A 12,393-nucleotide genomic window follows, 5' to 3' on the forward strand; every position below is an offset into this window, starting at 1 on the left:
GGGAGTTTGTGTGTTTGCTCAGACACATGAAAAATTAGAGGGAACATTGCTCATCATATAAAGAAAAATAACATTATACAACAATATTTGTTGTGTTTTATGTAAAAAAGAAGACAAACAGGCAGAGCTCACAAATTCATTTCCTGTAGAATAGTAAGAGGTTTGGTATCAGTGAGTTTCTTATACCAAAGTGCTTCTAGAAGTAAGTCTTGGCAGTAATACTTGGTAGTACAGCGTCTGTATTGGCTAATCACTTGTCATTTATGAGTCATCAGCCAGTGAGCGAGTAAAACACTCAGCTGGAGCTTCACAACTGGACTTCACTAACCAGAAGTGTTGGTCAAGTTACTTGAAAAAGTAATTAATTGCTAATTACTTCCCCAAAAACATAATCCAGTTTCTTTACTGATTACTTCTTTTCAAAAGTAATTAATTACTTTATTACTTAGTTGCTTGGGTGCTTTTTAAAAACATGATACACAACCTGAATAGGTAATAAACCATTTGAGCTGATAGGAATGCAACAGTAACTCAAATAACCACCTGTTACAATCAAGGTGTGCAGAAAAGCATCTCAACAGTAGCAGCAGACCACAGCAGATGCCACTCCTGTCAGCTAAGAACAGAAAATTGGGGCTACAATTCACACAGGCTGACCAAAGTTGGGCAACAGAAGACTATAACGACATCACCTGTTCTAATACCATCCAGATGATATGGTTAGAATTTGGCATGAACAACATGAAAACATGGATCCATCTTGCCTTGTGATGTGCAGCTGACAAATCTGCATTAAACTGTGTGATGCTACAATCTCAAAACCCCCAGGAATGTTTTCAGCACCTTGTTGAATCTATACCACAAAGAATTAAGGTGGTTCTGAAGACAAAAGAAGGTCTAACTCAGTACTAGCAAGGTGTACCTAATCAAGTGGCCAGTGAGTGTATAGCTAACCCTTTAAGACCTACCATAGAACCAAGATCGCCAGAGCTTATATTATATTTTTACATGCTGTAGTGCCATTTTTGGGAGCATTTCAAGTTGATATACATCAATACAACCATTATAGCCCAAAATTAACTATTTCCAGCAGTGCAATTTGAGTCCTCAGCATCCCAGAAACGATAAAGAAAGTCATAAAGTCAAACATAACTTTTAAAAACACCAGTATAGGCTCGTAAGGCCCTGAAGGTAAAAAAAAACTGCATTTCTGCAAAATGACATCACTTCCGGTTTCGGGCAGGTCATGGCAGACATGCAAGAGTTCACGCTGATGGACGTAGGAAGTGTTATGAACAGCTGATCGGATCGGCAAAGCATGTTTCTGGAATATTATGTTTTTGTTGCTGTAAGTGCTTTTTATGCCATTTTTGCAAAGCTATATGTGGAAGGAAACTGTGACATAGATCAAGCTGATGGCATAAGATGTAAGTACAACTCCTCCATTTCATAAGCAAAAAAAATTACATGGTTGCAGTTCTACCCGGATTTAAAAATAGTTACGCAAAACAGAGCGTGCCTGCTCTGACTGGCTTTAAAGGGTTAAGAGAAAAAAATAGTCCTACAAATGATATTTCTTTTCTTTTTTTTTATATATATATATATTTTTTTAAATAAGTTAACAACTATTTGAAAATTCTGACAGTCCTCAGTGGTTATGTCCATCTTTTACATACAGGCTATGGCTAAAAGGTAACAAAACGGCAGCTATAGCTCAAATAGAAAACCAGTGAGTATGAGTCACAGACCACTGGGAGGCTGTGACTGGAATTGAGCGTTAAACAGCACCCAGTTTAAAACCAGTCAGAGGCAGATGGCCTCGTGGCTGTACTTGTTGATCTCTGAAGGAATGAATTCAGATCAGTGCTGCGAGGCTTATTACATAAGCAACAGTTGGCACTTCAGAGCGCTCGTCTCTGGCAGCTTGCAGGTTATTCCGCGAACAGAAACGCACCTCTTTGTCCTCTCCCTCCCTCCCACCCACCTTCCCTCTCTCGCTCTCCTCTCCCCCCTCATCCTCATCATCCTCCATGCTCTGTGTAGTGACAGGATTTGTGTCGGTGCAGATCGGCTGTGTTTGCGGCTGACGTGAGGAGTTCCCGGCTGAAGCTCCTGCGCACACACACACGCACACACATATATTTTCTGATCCTCAGAGGTTCCCCGCAATCTGCCAGATTTTAAACCAGCCTGCTGTTCTCCGGATGAGACGGGACCACCTTTTGGGCTCCTGCGTCCTCCTGTGAGAGACATCGGGAGCCTCGGCATCAGCCCCTCCGTCCTCTTATGTATCCACACGAACCCCGAATGAGCGCAGTTTCTCCTCATAAATGACCGAGCTCCGACCTTCCACCTGCTGCGACGAAATCTCCGACATTTAACCAGAAACCGCAAGACACGGAGACTACCTGTTAGCTTCTCCCACCCCCTCCACCTTCTTCTGCTCCTCCGGGCTCCGCTCTGCGCTTTTCCGTGCCCTCGGTGAGAGAGCAGAGGCTGGGATTTAGGCTGCACACCTACTGACCTACTTCGCGCAAGTTGGGAGTCCGACCCGTGCGGTCTGGCAAAACTGTGCCCTCCACAGCAGCAGCACCAGCAGCAGCAGAAGATGACGGGTGATGTGGAAACAGTGGTGACCCCGTGGCGAGACCTTCAGTAAATAAGCAGCAGGGGGAGGTGGGGTAAAGGAGGTGAGAAGGTGAGGAAGAGAAGAAAGCGTGCAGAAGGAGCCAGAGGTGCTGGTGGTGGTGTGTGCGTATTTGTGCGTGGAGACACAGGAGGAGGTTATGACCGTGTCTCTTCACCTGGATCTCGGGCTGATGCTGCTGCTCCTGTTGGCCTGCTGGCAGACCCCGGGGATGGTCGGAGGAAGTGAGTGTCCCGTTTTCCTTCTCTGTGTGTCATATTTAATCTAAATATAAGAAACTTTAGGAAGCAGTGACAGGATTGGCACAAACAGCTGGCATAACTCACATAATTATGACATTTTTACGGCATGATGGGACACAGGTGTTTGAACACATGTCTACCACGCTGTTTCTCTCCATTTAAGCTCATTTGAAGCAGCTTTGTCTTTTTTAATCAAGCTGCGTTCAAAACTCCATTGGAAAAACATCGAATTTTTAAAAAGCCCAATGTCCTTGTTATATCTGAGCAAGGACAAGAGCCTCGTTTTGCTTTGGCTCTAGAAATACCTCCGTCTGACTGATAAGAAGTAAGAAGTGGAATGGTGATTTAAATGCAGTGTTAAAAAAACAAAAAACCCTACATATATATATATATATATATATATATATATATATATATATGTGTGTGTGTGTGTGTGTGTGTGTGTGTGTGTGTGTGTGTGTGTGTGTGTGTGTAGCTCTGCCAGGACGGCCTCATTATTTTCATTCTTTTGTATGATCTGAAAGCAATCATGAAAAGGCGATACTGTTCACGTGGTGTTCTGCACAGAAAATGGACAGCTGAAAGCCCACACATCATCATTTTTAAGCTGCAAAAGTTTGCAAAGATGCCAAACACAAATAACAACCATCAGTGTAAATACCATGTGGGACAAAAGAGGGAAAACCTGGATGTTAGCCTGTAAAAACTGGCGTTATATGCAGTAATAATAAGCTGTTGGCCCTGAAAGATGATCGATATTTCGTTATCATCTACAGCTTTAAGTACGTGACAGCGGCGCGACTCTACATTGACACACTGCTTTGTGTGTCCACCTGTGTGATTTGAGGTGAGTGGAGCGTATGCTGCGCTCTGTTTACGCCTCATATTTCAACTAGACTAACAGCTGTTGTAAAAGTGTCCCAACCTTAATTGAATGCTTATCGGGGGATTAGAATTTCAAAGCAATCTCTCTCTCTCTCACTCCTCCTTTGCTCTGTTTAATTAGCTGTTGCAGGAATGCACCTAAATCACCCAGACCACTGGTCACATCCCCCCTCCTCTGCACCTTCCCATGAGGTTTAATCCAAAGTAGCCTTTGGCAAATAGCACCGAATTAACATGCTTCTTTTTGGATGAATACCAAAGAGCAGCTAATCTGCACTTACAAGGTTCTGTATCGATTTATCCAATGAGCTGCTATGTCTTTATATCCCCCCACACGGCCTTTACCTGCTCAGCTCACGTCACAGACGTCATGTCTTTATGGGAGCTCATCAACCACGCTTCGTTTTCCTGCTCTCTGCCACCCATTAATTTTAAATGCAGATTTCCAGTCATGACAAACAGCTGCGGGAGGAAGCCTTTTTTTCCCTCCTTCACCATAAATCACAGACAGCAGCACTTCAGGAAGCGACCGGCGTCTTATTTTAAAAAGATTGATTCATGACTTTGAAGCAGCAGGTGATATTACACCTGGTTATAGCTTTGTGTAAAAATATTTGTTCTATGTTTTATGAGATTGAAAATTGTGCTTTTTCAACAAAAGGTTTTGGCTAGCACAACAATCTGTGTTCAGTGTGAGTTACATTCTTAACAATGCATTACCCGCACACGGGGGATTATAATAAATGAGTTGCTTTATCCTTTATGATTATGTATGTTCTTGTTTTATAAGTATCTTCCTTTGCATGCCTTATATACCCACAAAGTCCATAAAAAGAGGTGGATGTTAGCTTATCCCAGACTCTGAGCAGGATTATAAGCAATGTTAACTGGCTGAAGAGTCTTCAGTCAAATAAAAAAGATTTTAACACTGAAACAAATGGAATTTGTTCACTGGGCGTTAAACTAGAGACCAACCTGAATCAGAAAATTAAAATTCCAACATGTGCAAATCTAAAATCTTTGCTCAACAGGCATGATCAGTCATTTTTGATCCAATTTATGTCTTTGTTTGAAAGTAAAAATGAAAAAATGCATCCCGGGGATTAGCTCTGCCAGGACGGCCTCATATTAGCTACTTGCTGATATATGAGTATTAGCCGATAGTAAAAATCTAAAAAGCAAATGATGTTGAATAGTTTCACAAAACGCATGTTTGGGAGACCACCAGCTGCCAACTCGAGCAGTTTCGGGCATAAACATGTAATCAACCACTTTTTGGGTCAGTAAAACAATTATATCATATTAGTGTTACGACATGTAAGTAAGAACTCATAAATAACTACACATATCAAAAAAATTATTAGCTAATGTATCGGATTTTTCACCAAGTATCGGTATTACGCTCAGTATTGGTATAAGGATCAATATCAGTATTAGGTATTGGTATCTGTATCGGTCTTAACTTTTCTATGTATGTTGGGCCCTACAGAGGATTATGTGGAATGAGTTACATTACCTACAGTTAATATTTTGTTGTGGTGGTGCCGTCATGTTGTCATCCTGACCACAGATTGAAGATGGACGTAGTCACTGCTACATCTCCCGACAGTTAGTGAAGTCCTGTTATGAAGGCTTGAACTGAGCATCTGGCTCTGAAGCCACACACTGCTCAGCTAACGACTTGTGCCTGACAAGTCATTTAACATGTGACAAGTCTTCATTTGAGCATGACCATCTCTTTTTGCTTTGTATGATTCTGGTCTGAAATGCTGATTTATCAGCTGCATCTCCTGATTTCAGGAATCTGCTCCCTGGTGTTGCTGCTCTAACACAGAGAGATAAAGGTCTTATTTTAGAGACCTACCGAGTCTGCCTTAGGAGGCTGCAGGTTTCTCAGCTAGGAGACAGTGCATCGTGTGTTTTCATTTTTGCTTATTTTGTTCTTCACATGCGTATTTGTTTTGTTTTTTCACTCACTTTTAACTTTTGCTTTCAGTAGTTAGCATTAGGCACTAAAACCTGACTCGGTTAGGTTTAGGAATATTGGCAAATGATGAGTTGGGAGTGCCAGATCCTTTTGCTCGATGTCACAACCCTGTCTGTCTGGGTGCACACTCGAAAGGACACCTCATGCATGAACCTGGATGCCTGTGGTTCTGACAAAATAACGATATGCTTGGCCATAGGGGCATATTTGCATCACTGCAATGGATGCTTGACGGCCAGTACTACACAGTGATCTCCTTCTCCTACATGGTTGTATAACCATGCAGAGGAATAGCTTATGTTGATTGTGAGGTCCCAGATTTCAACAAACATTGGAGCTAATTTTCATCTTACGAATTAAGAAGATGCTTCAGCAAAATGTGTTTCTGAAAACCTCTGAGGCAAGAAATACGCATCGCTTAGCCGTCTTTTCATTTTAGCCAATTTTTTGCTTAAGTTGTCAACCTTCAAATAATATCCCACATCTAGAATGACAAACTAAAATTAGAATATGTTATCCCAAGTCTTATTTATTAAGGAAACTGAGAAAACAGTTATAGGTCAAAGAGTGTCTAGTCTAAACTAATTTGGATATTAAGAGTAAATGTGGGTGATGTGCAAGGTCAGTCTACTTACATTTTTTTCAAAAATGAAAATTTAAACACCTGCAGGTTTGTGTCCTTTGCTTAAGCCGCACATGCACACGCTCAGCTGATATTTTGAATAGTTTGGGGTGACATTTTAGTCTTTGTACCAGCAGAGAATTCAGCAGAGGCCACTTTGTCGCTTTATTTGGCATGCACTCAGTGTCTAGTTCTGATTGGCACTACTTCAATATGAGTTTGTTATTGCATCTGTACTCTACAGTGATTACAAGCTAGGATTTCTAACAGAGGAAGGAGAGTATTAGCCACACTTTTTAATATAAGGCAGTCCACTGTGACACCACCAACAGCTCTGACCTTCATTATAAACTTATATTTAAAAGGCCAGTGTGTGTGCTCTGTAAAGGAGTCGCTATATTTGAGCTTTCTTTATCGCGTGGCAAAGCTCTTGCCAGCTTACGTGGGATGTGGCTAAAAAGTCTAGTCAAGTAACTGGACCTCGCACGACAATATTTTTAGTCCGTATGCTGTCAAAGCCAAGAATAAATTCCCAAGATTTATTTGCAGTTGTGTTTCTCTCTGTTGCATCTCGCCGCTCCCTGATGAAAACCTCGGGAGTGAGACGAAAGCTGTCCTACACGGGTCTTCAGAAAGGAGAACAAAGCAGAAAGATAAGCATAGAGCTTGTAGGGGGATCATAAAAATGCACCAACTGCAGACACAGGAGGTATTTATTTTAAAAGGAGCAGGGTAAAGTGCTGTTTTATTCCAGCAGCGAAGCCTCTCTTTATACTCAGCTCAGCCTCACATAACTGCCTCAGCTCAGTGCTGATTGTCCTTATCTTTCCATGGCAACCTGATGATTTAAATGAAAATTCACACAGAATTACCAAAATTAGACAATGTAACACTAGAAAAATGTTGCTTGGTCTGATGAGTCTCGGTTTCTGCTGCAACAGTCAGATGGATCAAAATTTGGTATAAACAAGATTAATACAAGGCAGGATGGATCCATGCTTTCAAGATTCAGGCTGCTAGTGGTGGTGGTGTTATGGTGTGGGGGATAGTACTAAGACTCGTTGCCAACCATGTCCACCCCTTTACAGTTTACAGTTGCTAGGCCAGCAAACGTAAATTGCCATTCTCATGAAAGGATTCCTAATAGGACATGCAGGGCACACGCCCAGGGGTAAGGAGGACTCGTAGTGTCAGCCGCTAGGGTTCAATTAATCTTTCATAATCACGAAGAAACATAAATGTATGGAAAGCAATAAGCATAGCTCTGCCATGTAGATAGAGAAACAAAATGATCACAGAAACTATCACCTGGTCACATCCAGACATCCAGTGAATGACATTTACACAAATAGTAACAAAAAAGTCACTATTTGAAAATTTCCTCAAAGGTGACAATATAAAAGTTACACTAAACAAGAAAGTAATGCAAGAATATAATGGAAAGCACAAAATATGTACAAAGAGGCACAAAAGTAATGGAAAACAGCACAAATGCACAGTGTAAATAGAACATTTAAAATAACCACAAAAGCTGAGTGTCTCCGGATTCACTAAACAAATGAAAAAACAACAAAAAAATGAAGTGTCCTTGTAACAAATATATTGAAAATCAACACAAAAATGACCCTAAATTCATCATAACGAGACACAGAAAGCACAAAAAATATGGAAAAGAAAAACAAAATAATCACAAAAAACGTTAAAAAAAATGCACAAAGCAACAAAACAGACAGTTGTAAACAAAAACAAAAACAAATGAAAAATCATGCAAAATTATTACAAGAATGGAAAGCATCCTAAAAAATGAGTAGTGGCAAAGAATGACAACAAATAACAAACTGAGGCAAAAATGATGGAAAAATGACACAAAAGGACTGAAAAGATTTGCAAATGGTTCACAGAGAAGGAGAAAATTACGTTGCGGGAACACAAAATTATCACAAGCATAGCAGAGCCTCCATGGTACACGATGAAGACATCCGAAAACAACAGTCACAGAGTGACCAGAGAGAGTCACGGATGGATGAAAATTGGCACAAAATTACAAAAAATATTTTGAAAATGAACAGAAAGGAACACATACAATGTTGTGCAAAAGTTTTGAGCCAGCTGTCATTTCTTTATATTTTTGCTTCCAAGGGGCCAGACTTTCTGTCTCTGGACCAGTAGTTCTTAAAACTTTGTGGAGGTTTTCCAGCGTGTTTCTTTTGGCTACTTTTCCACTCATTTTTAACCCAGTCCAGTCCCCCAAGTATTTTGGGGGGCTTTCTTTGTTGAGCCACTTAAAATTGATGAATTATGAACACAGAAAAGCGCCATCAGATTTTGATCCACTTTGTAATACCATCTGGTAAGTATCTGATGAACAAAAGCAAGATTTTTCACCATGAGAATGCAGTAAAATAATACCTGGATAGAAAAACACACTGTCAACATTATTGAAGCAGTGTGGGATCATGTTGACAGAGAACAGAACAAAAGGCAGAAACATCCAAAGAAGAGCTTTGAATGTCCTTCAAGAAGCCTGCAGAACTATTCCTGAAGACGACTTAAAGACATGACAAGAAAGCTGCCTAAGAGAGTTCAGACTTTGCTGAAGAATAAAGATGGTCAAACCAAATATTTACTTTCAGCTCATTAAAATTGCGCAAATTCTGTTGGGGTTTTTTGCCTTATATGTTTGTACGTTTCAATACATCCTAAGTTCCTGTTTTCTGAGCAAAACATAAAGAAATGAGTGGTGAATCAAGACTTTTATGGAAATCAACACAAACAGTTGCAAAGAGACACCAAAGAAAGTTAGTGCAGCACGAAATGACCTCAAAGGTAGCCAGGGACAGAAAAAAAAACACAAAGTGAAGCAACAACAAGTTTCATTCTGTCTCGCTCTTATGTAAGAGGAGTGAGGGGAACAATGTCTCATAATGCACTCATACTGTATATTTAATCAGTATGGAGAGGATGTTACTATATTAGATCGTGCACATCCACGGACATCCATCCATCTCAGAGAGTGGTAGGGAGCCATTAGTGAGATTAGGCTGTCTGAGTCAATCGTCAAACTGTTTCTTCGCTGTGATTTACAGCTGAACGTCCGACTCGAGTCACACGTCACAGAGTACTCCAGGACGAGCGGAGGTAAACAGCTGCCATCTCCGGACTTGTTTTTGTTTTCATCTTGTGGTCCTGCAGAGAAACACGAGGTCGGAGGCCGACGAAAAAATCCATGTTTAGTAGATTTGGCTTTCGTCCATTTCATAGTACAACACACAGATACAGCACCGTGTGGAGAGATCAAACCACAGTGTGGGAGGGTTGTTGTTTGTTTTTTTACTTCAAATAAGGACGGGAAGATGAGGGAAATTCTCCAGAGTAAGCACATCCAGGCCGAACTTCACATCTCTGTTAAATTATCTTTTTATTTTCCTGTTAAAATCCGGATTAGGATTACTGTCTCCAAAACTCAGCACAAGCAGAGCTGTGAGAGAAACTCCAAGACCTGAAAAAGGGGTTATTATTCTGCATTCTGAGGTCTGCTTTGGAGAAATGCAATAACGTTTTGTGGCATTTATTAATTCCACGGCTGCTTTTGAAGGAACATGCCACAAAAACTAATTACCTTCAGCCTTTAGCAGGTCAAACATGCTGCTGCAGGCTCAGAAGGACACTGTGTGCAAAAGGAGATGCCAGACATGCTTTGACAAAAGAAGGTATCTGAAACCCTGGGATTGAGAACAGGCTGCATTTTCTTGCTGATAATTGGCAGCATCAAACATGCATTTCTTTTTTACTTTTTTGAAAATCTGTAGAGGGAAAAAAAAGTTGTGCATTTTCTCCTTTGCAACAAAAACCTATTTTAAAATGTTGACTCCAGAACCAAAGAGATTTTTTTCAACTTATTTTGCTCCATACTGCAGTTTGATATGACAAGAACAATAAAAAAAACCTCCAATAAAACATAAACAAATGGCAGCAAAGCTGCGCTGCGAGGACCTGCAAGGAGGAGAGGAGGACGGCAGCAAAAAGGAAGAACCTGGATATAAGAAAGTATTTTTCAAAGAAACCTGTAAGTCACTTAAAGTCAAGTTCACTCATAAGATGTGTCATAATAACGTTACAGGCTATCCTAGGTTTTGGCCCACATCAATCTAAAAGTATATGTAACCATGAATAAGTGTTTTGGAAACTAACTGCACAACAGGCAGCACTATTAGTTATCTCAGTCTCAGAGTAGCATTTCTAATTTTGATTGAAACTGTCAGAGAGCCTCGAGCAAGCCAGGATATTAGTTTACAGAGGCTGTACCATGTCCACCAGGAGAGACTGGACAGTATAGATGTAAAACAAATATGCCAGCAGTTTATCTCAGTTAACGAGAGGAGAAGGCATGTGTTTGGCTCCTTCACATAGTGAACATTGAGTTGTGTCCATGTCTGTTGCTGTAACAGTAGTTCATGTTTAGAATAAAAAATCCCAGCTCACTGATTTGATAGTGTGCCTAAAATGTTGCATAATTTTGCTGACAGATCTTTTACTTTGTGGTAATCTTAGATGAGTAGTTTTATTGACAAAAACCACCAGATCATTCAGTTTTCCCTTAGTGCTAATGTATAAGACATGTTGGTGTACTATAACTAAAGTAATGTTGTTAAATCCTTAAAGTCATATTTTTATTGTCATGACTGTATTTGAAGCTATTTTTATTTTTGCATGATACCTGATTTGTATGGAATATGGCTGAAGTAAACTAAAGTCTAAAATACTTAGTCATTTGATTAATAGTAATTTAACATACAATTCACATATAAAACTATGAATTGTAATTTTAAATGGTTTAAAAGCATGTAGAATAGCATATATAGTTTGGTGGTTGAATCATCCGTCCCCACCAATGCCAAAACCAAATCTACGCCCTTGGGTCATATATTTCAAAAATCTAATATAAATTTTCACTGTTATGCCGATGACACCCAGCTCTACATTTCTTCTAAACCCAATTCATCCCTCCCACCTACCTCCCTCTCAAACGGTCTTATTGGGATTAGATCCTGGTTCTCCTCCAATTTTCTCAAACTTACCGTAACAGTAATAAAACTGAAGTTTTACTTGTTGGTACACCATCTATCTTAACCAAATCCCACAGTTTTTCCATTAACGTTGAAAATTCTCCTACCCTTCCCTCCCCTCAGGTTAAGATTTTGGGTGTCATACTTGATAATACTCTTTCATTCCAGTCTCACATTAATTACATAACCCGGTCTGCTTACTTCCACTTATGTAATATTAACCGACTCCGTCCCTTCCTTACTCCCCATGCTGCTGCCATCCTTGTCCATAATCTTATTACGTCCCGTATTGATTACTGCAATTCCCTCCTATTTGGTCTCCCTGAAAGGTCCCTTCATAAACTCCAACTTCTTGATGGTGAGTGAGTGACAGGAGAATGGCGGCTAAGCTGTCATCCCTGTTGGACAACGTCTCCCACCCCATGCAGCAGACTGTGACAGCACTGAGCAGCTCCTTCAGTGGGAGACTGCGGCACCCACGGTGTGGGACGGAGAGATTTCGCAGGTCTTTCCTCCCCACTGCTGTCAGACTCCACAACAAAGACTTTAACTGAACAAACACACACATCCACACATGTGCAATAACACTAAGTGCAATAATCTTTTCTGGCATCGTTGTATTTTTACTCAGTTGTATATAGCATTCGTATTCTATTTTTATCTTATTGTATATTTTTATTCTATTTTATTCTACTGTATATAGTATATTATTTTATTCTATTCTGTACAGCTGTGTACTGTATTTATTCTTATTGTATTCTAATTTTTGCGTCATAACTTCTGCACTGTCCACTTCCTGCTGTGACAAAACAAATTTCCCACGTGTGGGACTAATAAAGGTTATCTTATCTTATCTTATCTTATCTTATCTTATCTTATCTTACTTCTTAAAATTCTGCAGCTCGGGTCATAACTTGCACTCCGTTAAGAGCTCATATTACCCC

The 12,393-nt window shown here is 40.2% G+C and overlaps 1 protein-coding gene across 1 annotated transcript in view; it reads left to right on the forward strand.

Annotated features, from left to right (window-relative positions):
• Positions 1-1,878: 1,878 nt before the first annotated feature.
• The window catches only part of LOC146681001 (fibronectin type III domain-containing protein 4-like), a 62,689-nt gene continuing 52,174 nt past the window's right edge, over positions 1,879-12,393 (forward strand). The window contains exon 1 of the mRNA XM_085447574.1: positions 1,879-2,871. Coding sequence (XP_085303700.1) covers positions 2,787-2,871 — 85 coding nt within the window. The 5' untranslated portion in view covers positions 1,879-2,786. The remainder of the gene's footprint in view (positions 2,872-12,393) is intronic.

The sequence above is a fragment of the Copadichromis virginalis genome, linkage group LG23 (genome assembly GCF_057382275.1).
Source record: "Copadichromis virginalis isolate Kocher_CV1m ecotype Utaka linkage group LG23, C_Virginalis_male_GT1.1, whole genome shotgun sequence".
In the NCBI taxonomy this organism is placed as follows: Eukaryota; Metazoa; Chordata; class Actinopteri; order Cichliformes; family Cichlidae; genus Copadichromis; species Copadichromis virginalis.